Source organism: Periplaneta americana, chromosome 2 (assembly GCF_040183065.1).
Source record: "Periplaneta americana isolate PAMFEO1 chromosome 2, P.americana_PAMFEO1_priV1, whole genome shotgun sequence".
NCBI classification, from domain to species: Eukaryota; Metazoa; Arthropoda; class Insecta; order Blattodea; family Blattidae; genus Periplaneta; species Periplaneta americana.
This window is the reverse complement of record NC_091118.1, coordinates 197,407,956-197,424,676: the sequence shown is the minus strand read 5'-3', so window position 1 is coordinate 197,424,676 and position 16,721 is coordinate 197,407,956. Positions and strand designations below refer to the sequence as shown.

The window sequence follows — 16,721 nt, the reverse complement described above, 5'->3', positions numbered from 1 at the left end:
GTATTTTTGATTAATATTACAGCAGAAATTGATAATTCACTGTGGAACCTCTTCCTAAGACATAAATTAATAATTCACTGTGAAACCTCTTCCTAAGACACAAATTAATAATTCAGTGTGGAACCTCTTCCTAAAACATAAATTAATAATTCACTGTGGAACCTCTTCCTAAGACATAAATTAATAATTCAGTGTGGAACCTCTTCCTAAGACATAAATTAATAATGCACTGTGGAACCTCTTCCTAAGACATAAATTAATAATTCACTGTGGAACCTCTTCCTAAGACATAAATTAATAATTCACTGTGGAACCTCTTCCTAAGACATAAATTAATAATTCACTGTGCAACCTCTTCCTAAGACATAAATTAATAATGCACTGTGGAACCTCTTCTTATGACATAAATTAATAATTCAGTGTGGAACCTCTTCCTAAGACATAAATTAATAATTCAGTGTGGAACCTCTTCCTAAGACATAAATTAATAATTCACTGTGGAACCTCTTCCTAAGACATAAATTAATAATTCAGTGTGGAACCTCTTCCTAAGACAAATTAATAATTCACTGTGGAACCTCTTCCTAAGATATAAATTAATCATATTTGATGTTAAATTGAAATGTGAATGGAGAGTATTTTTAATTAATATTACAGCAGAAATTAATAATTCATTGTGGAACCTCTTCGTAAGACATAAATTGATAATTCACTGTGGAACCTCTTCCTATGATATAAATTAATCACATTTGATTTTGAATTGCAATGTGAAAGGGAAGTATTCTTTATTATTACAGCAGGAATTAATAATTCACTGTGGAACCTCTTCCTAAGACGTAAATTAACTATTCACTGTGGAACCTCTTCCTAAGACATAAATTGATAATTCACTGTGCAATCTCTTCCTATGATATAAATTAATCACATTTTATGTTAAATTGAAATGTGAAAGGGAAGTATTTTTGATTAATATTATAGCAGGAATTAATAATTCATTATGGAACCTCTTCCTAAGACATAAATTAATAATTCACTGTGAAACCTCTTCCTACGATATAAATTAATCACATGTGGTGTTAAAATTAAATGTGAATTGGAAGAATTTTTTATTAATAATACGGCAGGAATTAATAATTCACTGTGGAACCTCTTCCTAAGTCAAAAATTAATTACATTTGATGTTAAATTGAAGTGTAAAAGGGAAGTATTTTTGATAAATATTGCAGCAGGAATTAATAATTTCCTAAGACATAAATTAATAATTCACTGTGAAACCTCTTCCTAAGATATAAATTAACAATTCACTGTGGAACCTCTTCCTAAGACATAAATTAATCACATTTGATTTTGAATTGAAATGTGAAAGGGAAGTAGCCTATTCTTTATTAATATTACAGCAGGAATTAATAATTCACTGTGGAACCTCTTCCTAAGACATAATTAATAATTTACTGTGGAACCACTTCCTAAGACATAAATTAATAATCCATTGTGGAATCTCTTTCTAAGACATAAATTAATCACATTTGATGTTAAATTGAAATGTAAAAGGGAAGTATTGTTTTATTAATATTACTGCAGGAATTAATAATTCACTGCGGAACCTCTCCCCAAAACAAATTAACCACATTTGATGGAAAATTTAAATGTGAAAGTGAAATATCGTTGATTAATAGCTCTGCGGAAATTAATCGCTGTTGAATCCCTATGAAAAGTTTTGAAATCAGAAAATGAGGCTTCCTCTGGAACAAGAACTCACCTACAAAATCTTGAATTTGAGATATAGAGCGTCAAACATTTAAGATCTGGATCAACAGTTTTGCGCAGAACGACGTTCAAATGTTTTTGAAGGACGCTGTGTTTGTTGGAGGGAAATACTATTTTGTCAGGAGGGAGATGTGTTATTAAGATCCAATATTTTCTGGAAATGAAAAAACGACTTAACATACGTTACGTTATTATTCCAGAGGACGCCTCAATTATGTTACGACAATTTTGTGACTGATATTAAAGAAATATACTTTTTGCTATTGAAGACGATATTACAAACGTTTGCAGTAAGTTTTACTAATTTTATTATATATACAACAAAATATAAACATTTAGCTAATTTAACAAAATCTATTGTAAGATCTTGTATTCCTTATGTTATGTTCCTGAAGACTTAGGAAGGCAACGAATAAAATAACAGAGATTAAATTACATATTATATGGAATATAAAATATATTTTATTTAGCAAAGAATTTAATAAATTGTTACATAAGATTAAATCTTCAAATTTTACATATCATTCTCTGATCATGATTTTATTTACAAAATACCCAACAGTTTTTCACTTCGTAATGAAGTTCATTTTGTGACAGAATCATAGAATAATAAAACATAACAATTCAGAGCAGTAAAAAGAACATTTATTCATTAAATCAACCATAAGATATTAAATGTGAACACAATTATATTTGTTGTGGAATAATATTTCTTATTAATGACAGTAAATGTTTCTAAAGAATTCTAATCATATTTTTAAAAACATTGCACGCTGTTTATCCCGCCCTGGCGGATTTACAATCTTCACTGCTTACCACTTACCAGTGGAATAAAACCTTATCATAACTGTCATAAACTAATCATAAATCATAATTGAGGCTTCCCAAAATTGCAGCCAATGTAAGCATGACTGTGCTTTCTATAAAAGCAGTAATAGTTCATTCTGATTTTGTAAAATCCCCTATTCCCAACAAATTATGAACTGAAGTTGTGATGAACGGAACTTGTACGTAGTCCATTATTTACTACTTTCATATTTAATACAATAACTGCAATTTACAGGATGTTTTTACCTCTAAGGCATCCTACAAGAAGGATTGCCATTACAAAAACTAACTACGTTCTTTGAAAAATAAATGAATTTGTTTTGATTTATGTATTATTGTAGACTCTAATCTCTACGTATTTCTTGTTAATAAATAGTTCTGAAAGTTTTGAAGATGTTAGATGCTGAATCTCTCTCAACATTAGGTACGAAGAAGTTAGGTTTGAATCTTCAGGCATAGTAAAGATGGGCGTGTACAAATTTGAATTGTTCTGTTGCCAGACGCTAAGATTGTAGTACCGTAACTGTTTTAATATGTATTCTTGTAACATGATTTATATCAGTGAAATACATCGACACAAACTGCGCCTGTGAACAGTGAAAATCATACTTCTTTCTTTAAGAATAACTAAATTGCTACGTCATACTATAACCCTCTATAAAATTATATACACATTTCATAACAATGTTCATCAACTTCTAACACATACAATTTGTCTGCTTTGCTTATGACAAGTTAACGTGGATGAATCAAGAGATCAAAGAAAGGGAAGAGAGAATTGGGGGTTGTGTGGGGGTGAGCTCTTTCTCCCACAGAACACCGAAGTCTCCACAGAAGGCGTTCACTTCTCATATTCGGGCTCCCTTGTCAAGGAAAGCAAACAAATATGGCACCATTATGTATCGTGTTAAAGTTGATTGAAGTAGGCGTGACATAAAAATGACTACCTCTCTATATTGTAACGCAAAGCAATTATTTATTTTTAATAAGTAAAAATAACAATAATAACTATGATGGTGGTGATGCTTACATCTCACATGAGAACATAAAAATCCACTAATCTATAAGCCAACATATACCTTATTATATAAAATGTTATTGGTAGTGCGTTCATAGAACTTACTTGAAAGAATATATCATAGATATATGGGACCAAAAATCACCGGTTTTCTGCAAAACTCTTGTATCGCATTGTCCACTTCCAAATAAAATTCTCTCTGTTTTCGAGATATCGCTGCATGCCTCTGGCAACTTAAATTCAGTCCAAGCATCAAAGGCAGTACCAGATCTAAACCGACCCAGTATCCACCGAGCATCGAACCAAATCCAAGCAGCGACAGAAACATTTCAGTGCCTCCAGAGGTAGAACTTTAGAATAGGACAGCAGGATACCGTGCATACTTCCCGGTAAGTTATTCAACATACACAACAAAAAACATTGCACAAGACACCAAGATCTGTTTAATAGCTAAGAATATCGTATCAGCACGGATGTTAGTCGTTTGGAAATTACCTTCCAAGTCACTAACATTCCGGACATTTCTAAATGCTACAACATATTAAAATAAATTACAATTGTAATATCATATACAACACATTTTGATAATTTTGAATCTGAAGGACCAGCCTTCCAGAAATATAAATATCGTTTGCCACTGGCATTACACTGTTCTCCCACCGTATCCAGTGTGACCAGACGTGAGATGTGTTGAAACACCTGTCTGTCGCACATGGAGTCCGGCAGAAGTTAAAGATTACAAAAGACTTAAGTTAAACTTAACCTATGATTAATTTACCTTCGTCGTGAACATTTTGCTAACTGCAACAATGGACGAGAAGGCGGAATTGTTAATAAATCTTAAGACTACTGTTAATCAAAACTAAACTTCATCTAAATGCAATAAAGATTTCTGTAGACCTGCTACTTTTGTGACATAAATAACGACAATAAAAACATAAATATTTGCCCATTTGTTCCCAAGTTAAAATATTGTTATTGATGGAAGTGATATTTTGTGGTACCCTACAGGCAGTAAGGGTGGCAGAATTGGTACACAAGCCTCTGGGACCTCTCCGTCTTCTTCATAATGCCCTTTTTGTAATATTGGCGGATGGAACGGGACAGCTTATCATAGTTCATGGCTGGTCGGTTCTTGCGCTTGCCCCACAAGCGTGCCACACGAACAGAGTCTTCGATCTTGAAGACGCCCTTGCTGCGGTCCAACCAGCGGATGCACGATCCGTGGAGCTGTGGTGAAGATAACAGTTCCTTCAGGAACTGCCAGAGGTGGATGTGAGATCCGCCACTGCCGGCTGATCTGCTGGAGGGGGCTTTGCCTCCGGCACTGCTGGTGCTGCTGCTGCTGGCAGTGGGCTCCGGTTCCTCCTCGTCCTCCTCTGGAATAATCAAGAAGACACACATTTAGTTCAACATGTTTTCAAATAGTAAAGACAACGAACGAAAGGCAAGATGTTGAATGATACATAGAAAATATGAAACACGGAGGATGGAGGAGAGAAGACACATTTTCTATAAAGTGTTCATCTATAAGAAATATTTTCTATTTCTGGGATATAATGGAATTCTGCGACCACAGACCATATCTCTATCAATAACAAGAGGACCATGTACACTAAAGGGTGGTTCACAATGAACCGGAAACGAGAATCGGAACGAAAACGAAAACGGTAAAATTGTTAAAATGTGTACATTTAAATGTGAGCATTCACAATTAACGAAAAGGATCGGGAACGGAGAGTTGGCCAAGCTTCAACTTTAGCGTTCACGTTTCCGATCACAGCCCACTACATTCATTCTATTGCCAGCTAAAAGCTATTTTGTCGTCGTATATTTTGTAGCAAGAAGACCGTGACATAACCTATGCATTATTTTGTTCTGTGCTGTGCATCATGGAGCAAGTTTTATTTGATGAGATTCTAATATTGAGTGTTGAGGAAAATCCTCACGTTTACGATAAGCGGCGCGCCTCGTATAAAGATGAGAAAATGGAGAATACGTGGCTTTCAATAGCTGCGTCTTTGAACACCGATCGTAAGTGAATCATATTTTATTACTGTATTGGTTGTATTACACACTACATATTCATGCTTCAATTCAATAACTACTGTTGTGTTCATTTTTGTTCTATTACAAATGTTTCTTCTCTAATTATTTTCCGTTATGGTAGACTTAAAATAGGTTGTGATAATAAAGATGCATGGGCATATTTATAGTACCGTACCTAATGAAATGTTTCAGTTGAAATTTCGAAGTTGGTTAACCTGTGTTTATGTTGGCTGCCTTGTACTCATGAGAGAACGCCATTGGTCACTTACACACAAATAACATCACAATGCATATTATCGGCTTTACATGTCGTTATTGACGTGCATATCGATATGCATAGTCGTCTACGTTCTCGGTTTATTGTGAATCAAAAATTTTCATATTTACGTCCTCTCCTTCTCGTTTTCATTCTGGTTCTCGTTCCCGGTTTATTGTGAATCAGCCTTAAGACAAACTCTGTCCCAGGCCGCATGACATATCTGCAGAGATCAATAAGCCTCACTGCGATACACTATCTCGCCTGTGGATATGAGTGGGGTGAGCCCAGGTTAAATAAACGGCGGTACAGCGTGTCTGGATGTTGAAGGGGCAAGTAGGTGTACTATCTCGCCTGTGAATTTGGATAGTATGGACCGAGTGGTACGGCGTGTCTGGATGTTGACGAGGCAAGTAGGTGCACTATCTCGCCTGTGAATTTGGATAGGGTGGACTCAGGTTAAATAAACGGTGGTACGGAGTTTCTGGATATTGGCGGGAAGGGAGATGCACAGCAGTGTGGTACCTGTTTTGCTAATTTGGAAACGTATTACTGTACTCATTTTTTGGCTTTTTGGTTCGTATTATGATAGAATGTTGGAAGCTGAAGTGATAAAACCTTGATTCATGAAAATCGGTCGAACCGTTAAAGAGTTATGGCCAATTAATCTTCAAGGTACATTATACAAATCCTTTTTAGAGAAATAAATTGAGCTTTAATGGGCTAATTTAACGTCTTCAACGAAAGACGAAGATATTGGATGATATATAGAAAACATGAAACATGAAGAAGGGAAGAAATATTTTCTAGAAGATGTTGATATATAAGACATATTTTCTTTCTCTGGGATGCAATGGAATTCTGCGACCACAGAACAGGAATAAGTCTCTATCAATAACAAGAGGAGACCATGTACAAATTCAGGAAGCAATTGAACGCTGAGAACGTGACTAGAAGTTGTAAACAAAAAGTCAGAATTTTTCCGTACGTTTTGTTTGTTTGTGTGTGTGTGTGTGCGTGCGTGATATACATTACTATTTAAATTTGTTGTACTGTGGGAAAAGTAGCTACTGTTTGCATGAATAAAATAGATCTCTATTGGTGTTTTATAAATTTATTCTCAATGTTGGTACAATATTTTTCTTTCGTTTTCAAATAATTGTTGTGTAAGCTTGGGAGAATATTTCACAGTGGTTTTAACTACGCCACAGGGAATTTATTTTTTCTTTATAAACAAAATCAGTAGTAAAGACAGAACGTAGATATCGTAAGTAAAATAAAACAATTTTGATTTTCTGCGGTATAGTTCAAACTACTGCGAAATATTCTCGTAAGCTTGCACAACAATTACCTTTTTTTTTAGTTGATTATTTAACGACACTGTATAAAGTACTAGGTAAGTTTTAGCGTCGATGACATTGGTGATAGCGAGATGGTATTCGGCGAGATAAGGCCGAGGATTCGCCATAGATTACCTGACATTTGCCTTACAGTTGGGAAAAACTTCGGAAAAAACCTAACCAGATAATCAGCCCAAGCGGGAATCGAACTCACGCCCGAGGGCAGCTCCGGATCGGCAGGCAAGTGCCTCAGCCGATTGAGCTACGCCGGTGGCTAACAATTATTATCTTAAAACAAAAGAAAATTATAGTAGGTACCAACTTTGTGAAATATAACATTTTATCCAAGTAGGTATGAATTATCTTTATCAGAGAAGAAAAAATTTCCCCTCCATTCTGTGAAACCAACACAAATTCATATATTTATAATTGCTTAGAACTTGTCTAAAGCAACAAATGACATAAGAGCATAAAATAATTTTAAACTGAATGCTTATTTAACTAAGGTGCTGAAATATTTTCATTGCAGGTGACGAAACTTGGCGGTTTCTACATAAATGAGTTATTTTTTTCATTCTAGATGAACACTTTCATGACGTGTTGAATATAGAAGCATATTCTGTTGTGAAATACCACATTTAGAAATCGTTATGAAGCAACACAAAATTGTAGTTATTATTCCTAGCCGTAAAAAAGAATCATCTTCGTCATTTTGGCTGCATGACTTTCAATTTCAGTTTTGAAAATATAGCATATCTCTGGAATGTCTGTGAGAGCGCGGTCGTCCATGTTCTTGTTGTCGAGACCCACTTTTCAAGGTCATTCGCCTGGTTTTACCGTCACGCAGTAAAGTTTGTGCCACCTGGACTGTCCAGCTCAAGGCATGTAAGAATTCAGCTCTACCCAGATACACTGGCAGGGCTACCAACGTCAACATAATTGTACCATTATCTTTCAATGTTATGCTCTGCCTAACAAAGGAACCTTCTTTCATGGTGAATTGAAAAGGCGGTAATGCCGTATATTTTTGGAAAGAGGAGGCAAAAGTAAGTCAGCAGGTGAAATTTTTCCGCCTGAGCTCCATAGGGATAAAAGTTATGGGACTTTAAATTTAACATGGCAGTCTGTGGGAAGTGACTCAATGTGCACACTTGAAGGTTAAAATGAAGTTGTTTTTTAAGTCACTGCATTGCAAACGAGATATTACAGCTGTTGTACGTTTGAATTGCAAACATTATGGTCATCGATCACAGAATGATATAAACAGTAATATTTAATCCAATGTGCATACCGTACGAAAGCAAAAGATGTACAGGGACATCACTTTATTTTTACTAACATTTTTAACATTAACCTGGCTATACTCGGAAACACTGTTACCCCCCTTCCATTACAGGAGTTTGGAGTAGCTAGTGCAATATGTAAACAAATCATTTTACTAGCTATAGGAGGAGAGAAAAGAAGTGTATCCATTTATGTTACAGGGAAATATAGTATTACGATTTTCAGTTTGGTCATTACTTTACAGTATTTTATCAGAAAACAGTAGAATAGTAACAATTTTTTTTTCACAAACTCAAGTCTTCAGGCCGTTATATACATTATGTAATGTCTACTTTATTCAGCATATTACTAACCTAATTTATTCCTGAGAATTTTGTGAGCACTTCCGTAAGAAACCCCAATTTCTACAGCTAACTTCTTGACCGACTTATTAGGACCTCGCTGCATCCTTTCTCTAGCATATCCTACAGCATCTTCTGTCACCTTTGTTGGCCATCTTACACTTTTCTTCCTTTCTGTACACTCTGTTGCTCTAAATTTATCTACCAGATTAATGACATTTTTACGAAAATATTCCGTAATGATATAATCAGGAAATTGTGAAAAAAAAAAAACTGTTGTTCACATTCATTTACATTGTAATTCCAGTTTCCATCATCGTCCTTCATACCTACAAATAGTAAAACAAAACTCTTGTTTAAATAATGTTGTTAAGTGCCGTACCATATTATAGGGTACCGTACTTTCGGTAACTCTAATCTTCACTTGTGCTCAGTCCACACAGATAAATTCAGTTATGCTGCACACCATACCTGTGTGAAAATAAACTTCAATAATATAAGCTCTTTCTTCTATAGAAAACGCAACATATTTCTGAGACACACTGTACTCTGTACTGTTTACTTCACTGCTAGCAACAGCGGCCGTAAGTTTGTGTGACTGACGTTAGCAAGGACATTAGTGAAAAGGATGGGGGTAAAGTACATTTAGAAACGCAGGTACAATAAAAATTGAAGTAAAAATAAAATGATGTCCCTGTACAAGCGCTACACTCATCACATCCTAAAGAGTGAAAACAGTATTGACATGGCGTTTGAAAAGGCTCTGGCTCTTTGTCCAAGTAGCCAGCTGTATACAAGGCGTACCGAAGAAAGTTCCTAGACAAAGGGGCGGTGGAACTGATACAGAGCAAAGGACTGCAATCGAATGAAGTTGTCTTGGTGCCAGATGTTGAAATCAGTCGTAGTTATAATGACATCCGTGAAATACTTGACAAACGCTTTGTATGGGCAGAAGAAATAAACATCAAGAGGTTGGATGAAGCCAGCCATTGCAGCCAGGGGGATCAAATGTCATTCAAACTTCCTAATCGAGTCAGCAATTGACGACTTGATGAGAGTATCATCCTTATTTGCTGACCATGAATCCAACAGCAAGAGGACACCATCTTCATGCAATGAAGAAATGCTGGGCGAAAATACTTGCGAAAATATATCAGACCAGACTTGACACCTAGAAACACACCATTTATTTATAGACTTTAGTACTGCTTATGACAGTGTGAATAGAGCTGGACTCTATAATGCTATGGAAGAACTTGGATTTCCCCATAAGCTCATAAGATTAGTGAAGGCCACCATGGAAAATAGTCAATGTTGTGTGAAAATACAAACGGACCTCTCTGATAAGTTTACTACCAAGGATGGACTCAGACAAGGTGATTCTCTTGCATGCCTATTGTTTAATATATCATTAGAAAAGATAGTGCGGGAAGCAAAAATACAAACAAGAGGAAGCCACCGGCGTGGCTCAGTCGGTTAAGGCGCTTGCCTGCCGGTCTGAAGTTGCGTTCGGGCGCAGGTTCGATCCCCGCTTGGGCTGATTACCTGGTTGGGTTTTTTCCGAGGTTTTCCCCAACCGTAATGTGAATACAAGGTAATCTCTGGCGAATCCTCGGCCTCATCTCGCCAAATATCATCTCGCTATCACCAATCTCATCGACGCTAAATAACCTAGTAGTTGATACAGCGTCGTTAAATAACCAACTAAAATAAAATAAAACAAACAAGAGGTACCATCTTTCATAAGTCTGTCCAAATATTAGCCTTTGCGGATGATATTGACATAATAGCGAGGTGAGAAAGAGATCTAATAAAAACCTTCAGAAATCTAAGAGACGCAGCTGGAAATATGGGATTAAAAATCAATGGAAACAAAACAAAATACATGGTAGTCAATAACAAAAATAATAATAAAACTTCTAAGTACATTGAGATTGATGATGCCAAATTTGAGACAGTCCAGAGCTTTGTATATCTTGGATCACTAGTTAATAGTAACAATGATATCTTAGAGGAAGTAAGCAGAAGAATACAAAGCGCCAAGAGGTGTTATTATGGGCTGCAAAAACAAGTTAAATCAAGATTGCTATCTCGTGGCACAAAATGTAGACTATATAAGACCCTAATAAAACCAGTGTTGACCTATGCATCAGAGACGTGGCCTCTTAGCGAAAGGGATAAATTTAGATTGGCCGCATTCGAAAGGAAGATATTGCGAAGGATTTTTGGACCTGTAAGGGATAGTGAAACTTGGAGAATAAGATATAACAACGAATTATACCAGCTTTATGAGTCTCCCGATATAATAACATCCATTAAGATTGCTCGTCTGAGATGGGCAGGGCATGTTAAGAGAATGGATGAATGTGAAATACCTAGGAAGGTGATGGAATGTGGGATTGCTGGAGGAAGAAGAGTTGGAAGGCCAAAGCTACGATGGATGGACTGTGTTATGGACGACATTAAGAGGCTTGGAGTGAAGAACTGGTGGACGGTGGCTAAAGATCGAGACCGATGGAGAAGAATTCTTAAGGAAGCCGAGGCCCGATCCGGGCTGTAGCGCTATGGAGGATGATGATGATGATGATGATGATGATGATGATGATGAGGAGACTTGACACCATGTGACTTCTTTGAGTAAATGTGAGGGACGCAGTTTACGTGCCTTCTCTACCCTAAGACCTTGAAAAAGTATGGCAACGGATCATTACTGCGAATGCATCCATAAACAGAGATATGTTGGAAAGGGTGTGGCAAGAATTTGACTATCGTGTAACAAGGGGTTCTCACATTGAGTATTTATAAAGTATCATTAAAAACTTCGAGAGCTTCTAAAATAAATTATATGGACCATGTTATCGTTAATATATCTAATATCGATCATAATCATATGAAACACAGTATATAAATAAAATAATTTCGCCATAGATTATGAAATGTGTTTTGAGAACACACACCCAGAATAAGTGTGTTGCGAATTTCTACCGTATGATAACAATTCGTGGTTTAGAAAAACGCCCAGAACAGCTGAATGACAAGAGTGTGCTTTGTATTTCACTTTAGGAGTAAGGCGATTAAAAACAGAGATCTACAAAACTGATAGTGTCTGTTGATCTGCCGACAGCGGTCTGACTTGTGTAATGTTTCTGTATAGTGGGAGACATGACTGACGTTTGTATACTTGAAATGAATCAAATGCATACACTCATCACAGACCAGCTGAACCATCTCACGAAATCACTAGCCAAGAGCTGAATATGCCCCTTCTATACAAGGAACTCTGTCACAAGAGCTACTGCGTACTGTATTACATGAATAGACGTATTATAGATGTGGCTTAAAGGGTAGAGAATGTGTATTTCATAACGTATTAATATTTTACTGACTTAGAATATTTCTTTCCTCGCACCGAGTAGGATATGGGCACCCTTTCCGGGATCCGTGGTGAAAAAAGTAGCACAATTCCAAACGCTTACTGTAACAATACTATAACCATAGTATTTAGGCCATGAACCAAAGTAATTTGTGTGATCACACCCAGTGACGCCACCTCCCCTCGCTATGGGCATGAGGTGGCCGAAGTTGCGTATAAAATTAGCCTGTCGCGCGACCTCTCTCGGTAATATCTCGGCATCAAGAGCAGCTACATACCTGTGCTACCACTCGTTTGATTTGTAAGAGCGTGTTCTGCAGTATTAATGTGATAATAGACACATACAATACATCTTAAATGAACCATAATAAAAAAATATATATTGTTGTAGCTTGGACAAATTTCGGGATGTCGCTTATATGAAGAGAAAATATATATATTTGCATGGCCTTCATTAATTTTACGTGTCTTATCGTAGACCAATACTCTTCCTTTGTAAACGGAAGCAAAAATTAAACATTCAAACCAACACGGCTATATTTATTGCATCAAGATATTACTAGTGGCTTGAGAAGCGATTGACACGTTTATTTCCTTGCGCTGGTTACGATATCCATTAAAAGTTTAAGTTCGTTTTTTTGTATTGTACTAAGATATTTCTCATAAAGCGGTGACGTACTATTATTTTAAATCACGCAACCACCAATCACTTCAGCGTTCCACGCAATTGTAGGAATTCTACGAATCCCCTATCATTGTCTCAAGATTTTTTCTGCATATTTTAAATTTAAAATTAAATAGTTTTGAGTAGTTTTATGTAGACCCCGTGTTTCCAAAACATACTTAAGCTGAACAGTAATTTCTATTCTAAAATATGCTTCAAACTGAAATTGTAGAAGTTAATATCTGTAAAATTTCTTGCTTAAAAATTAATATTATAAATACAACTCATTTATGCAGGTATTTCTTCACCTGTCTCTCTTGCTATTAGTTTCAACAAAGTGCACTGTACGGAGATTCCACTTACCATCAGAGACTTCACCACTCGAGCCACTGGAATTATTGCTGCTGCTCCACTGGGGTGGTCCACTCATTTCTGGCTGAGACTCCATTTCTGTACAAGCAGCTTTCCAGATTTCCAGTCGGGCATATAGGGTGCTTCCACACTGCAAGAAAATATTCATTGTAACTTTCAGTGAGCTTTCATATTTACTTAACTAAATGTGCCATTGTTTCAAATCTTCTTAATAAACATATTGACACTAAATACTGTATTGGGGACGGTTAAATGATTTTTGTGAAGTACTACTTCTACGAGAAATAATTGTTGAAAGGACGAGTTTTGCTGGAATAGTTATTTTAGATGGAAACTCACCTCTGGTGCTCTCTTCTGAAACTCTTCCTCTGAGAGGGCAGATAGAGCCACTCCGTCCATGTTGAAGTATTCCATCCTAATCATAGGGAGGTTGTACTGTCGCAGTGTCCACAAAAGCCATGCCTTCACATCGTCCACAGTCCACTGAGTCAAGTCTGAAACAAAGAAAATTCATACGATTAATATTCAGATAGTCTATTCATTTTTAAGCATTGGAATTGTCCCTGCATTACAGATACATTATATGGAGCTATGTAGCCTGTTTTCAGACGAAAGTAAATCCAACACTTCTTCCCGTTTCTTTGCCATTGATGCTTTGATTTTTTTAGATGCCATGAAATATTTATAATGGATTTGCCTGTGCCGTTTATATCTTAAAAGGCGACGAATCTATGAGTCCAATAAATCTTTGACATTCGTTTGTTTATTGATGTAACCGATTTAATTAAAAGTTCTCACTGGGGAAATATCATTTCCATTTTTCAGGAACTGTGATTTATTTTCTAAAATATAAAATATGGTTTTCTGTTGCTCTGTGATTGTAAAATTAGATACATTAATGTATTTTACTGAATTTGGTTATTGTATCGCACTATCAATATGAAGAACCCAGTCGAATTACTAGAAAATTATTTTTATTTTTAGAAATCTTACAGTTCTCAGCGTCATTCATTCATTCATTCATTCATTCATTCATTCATTCATTCATTCATTCATTCATTCATTCTATTCCATAGATCTTACATGAGCAATGAAGCTTTAAGATGTGGAACAAGTCAAAATTTTACAATATTACAATTACAATTTTTACAAATTTTTATAGTTTTACAATTTAGTAATTTTCTACAATTTTTACAATTTTGTGCAATTTTTTACAATATTTTGGCGAGATGTAGTGAGATGAGGTGAAGTCCGAGGATTCGCCAAAATATTACCCGGCATTTGCCTTTTGGTTTGGGGAAAACCTCGGAAAAACCCAACCAGGTAATCATATCAAAGGGGGGTAATCTATATATATATATACCTCAAACTATTGAAAAGTCAGTATAAATAGATGGCTTCTATATATATATATATATATATATATATATATATATATAGAAGCCATCTATTTATACTGACTTTTCAATAGTTTGAGGTATTTCTTGTTTGGCTTAATTTGACAATATTAGTAGACTAATATATAATTATATTTTTTTAAGATCTTATTTTACAACACATCACGATTCACAAGCATGCATTCTGTTCCTCTATTTTTACTCCAGTAGTGAAAGATAATGTTTCACGTCCATCGTAACAAAGAACAATAGAAGCATGAAACTTGGTAAATAAGTTATTGTCAGTTACAATTTCAGATACTGAGTGTATCAACCTTGAGAAAGTGGGTGTGGTCGATTTCTAATGAGACCTTGCTTGCTTTTATTTTTAGCGACTCCTACCGCTTTTATTCTTCCTGGAACATATATGTCATAAAGACAGTTTCCTGGCTCGATGTCCAGAGGAAAGCAAACCTATCTCAATTTAGAGGGATAAAGAGGAACTTGTTTCTACCTGTCTGGTTAAGCTGTACGATACCTCAAATATGAGGAGTATTTTGGTTCAATGACTCAAAACCTTCTTATTACAACAGCTGCGAAGCATCACAGTCACTCGAAGCTACGTACGTTCTAAAATTCTTGTCAAGTTCAATGCTCCGATCATTTGCTGTGGTCTTCCGACGATACTTTAAACGTGCTCTTTACTTCGTAAGTTTCTCAGTACAATAGGTTTCTTGAAACAAATTATTCTGCAGAATGTATTTTATCCAGCTAATTTCTTTCAAAGGCATATGACCTTTATATTATGGAAGTTCATACTACATTAGATCAGGCACAGTTCAGTTAACGGATTATCACAAGAACTGAGATTCGATTCCAGGTAAATTTATGATTTTTGAGGTGAAAAAAGCTATTAGGGTATTGACTTTCTTGGACTTTTTGTTTTACGCTCTCATCACTTCACTACTGCATTAATAATAATAATAATAATAATAATAATAATAATAATAATAATAATAATAAATAATAATAATATCTTATCTTAATGTTGTCTATCCTAACCCGAACTTTTCTCCCGTTTATCATTCCTTCCAGTTCATCCTTCAGTAGGCAGTTTCTTCTTAGCCAGTGACACAGCCAACTTTTTTTCCACTTTCTGATCAGTTTCAGTGTTATTCTTTCTTCACCCACTCTTTCCAACACAGTTACATTTATTACTCTAGCTATCCATTTCACATGATCCATTCTTCTGCATATCCACATTTCAAGTGCTTCTAGTCGTTTCTCTTCACTTCGTCGTAATGTCCATGTTTCTACATCCATATAATGCCACATTTCACACAAAGCACTTCACTAGTCTTTTCTTAGTTTTTTTTTGGCCAGCGGTCTGCAGAAGATGCTCCTTTTCCTCTTAAAAGCTTCCTTTCCATAGCTATTCACTTTTTGACTTCCGGCAGCACTTCATGTTACTACTTATGATACACCCCAAGTATTCGAAGCTGTCCACTTGTTCCACTGCCTTATTAGGCCTATACTAAGTGTGATCTAACTGTATAAGTTATAGAAAATGAGAACACGAAAAGTATAACAAAATATACAAGAATACAAATAATAACAAACTGCTTAAGTCACGTCAACAGAATTATTAGAAAAGTATGTCTAACTTCTAAAATATTGTCCTAAAAGATCAATAAATTGATCTATCGACAAAGAAACAAGATTTCAGAATGAGACTTGAACAGGTGTAACATTTGTCTTTTGTACGATAATTGTAATAGTAATGTGATACATAATAATTGCAGTAGCTTGAAATTATTTTATTACAATGGTAAATAATCGAATTAGCACGAATCATTACTTCAAGAGTAGTATTTATAAACCATGTGAAGAAACCTTCTTCAGGAAGTGTACCGAAGCCTTCCCTCACCTTCCTTGGATAATGAAGTCTCTCGTAGTATTTCTGCTCTTAGAACAAGTAAGATTTCTGGGAGTAGTAAGGTAAAAGGTAAAGGTATCCCCGTAACATGCCATGAAGGCACTTGGAGGGCATGGA

General features: G+C 35.6%; 1 protein-coding gene across 3 annotated transcripts in view; it reads right to left on the bottom strand.

Moving 5' to 3' along the window:
• Positions 1 to 2,206: 2,206 nt before the first annotated feature.
• Ets98B (DNA-binding protein Ets98B) overlaps positions 2,207 to 16,721 on the bottom strand; it is a 159,357-nt gene continuing 144,842 nt past the window's right edge. For all 3 annotated transcript variants that reach the window (XM_069819286.1, XM_069819288.1, XM_069819287.1), the window contains exons 3-5: positions 13,632 to 13,786; positions 13,284 to 13,422; positions 2,207 to 4,992 (exon numbers count right to left, since the gene is read on the bottom strand). In XM_069819286.1, the coding sequence (XP_069675387.1) occupies positions 4,619 to 4,992; positions 13,284 to 13,422; positions 13,632 to 13,786 (668 nt within the window). In that variant the 3' untranslated portion in view covers positions 2,207 to 4,618. The remainder of the gene's footprint in view (positions 4,993 to 13,283; positions 13,423 to 13,631; positions 13,787 to 16,721) is intronic.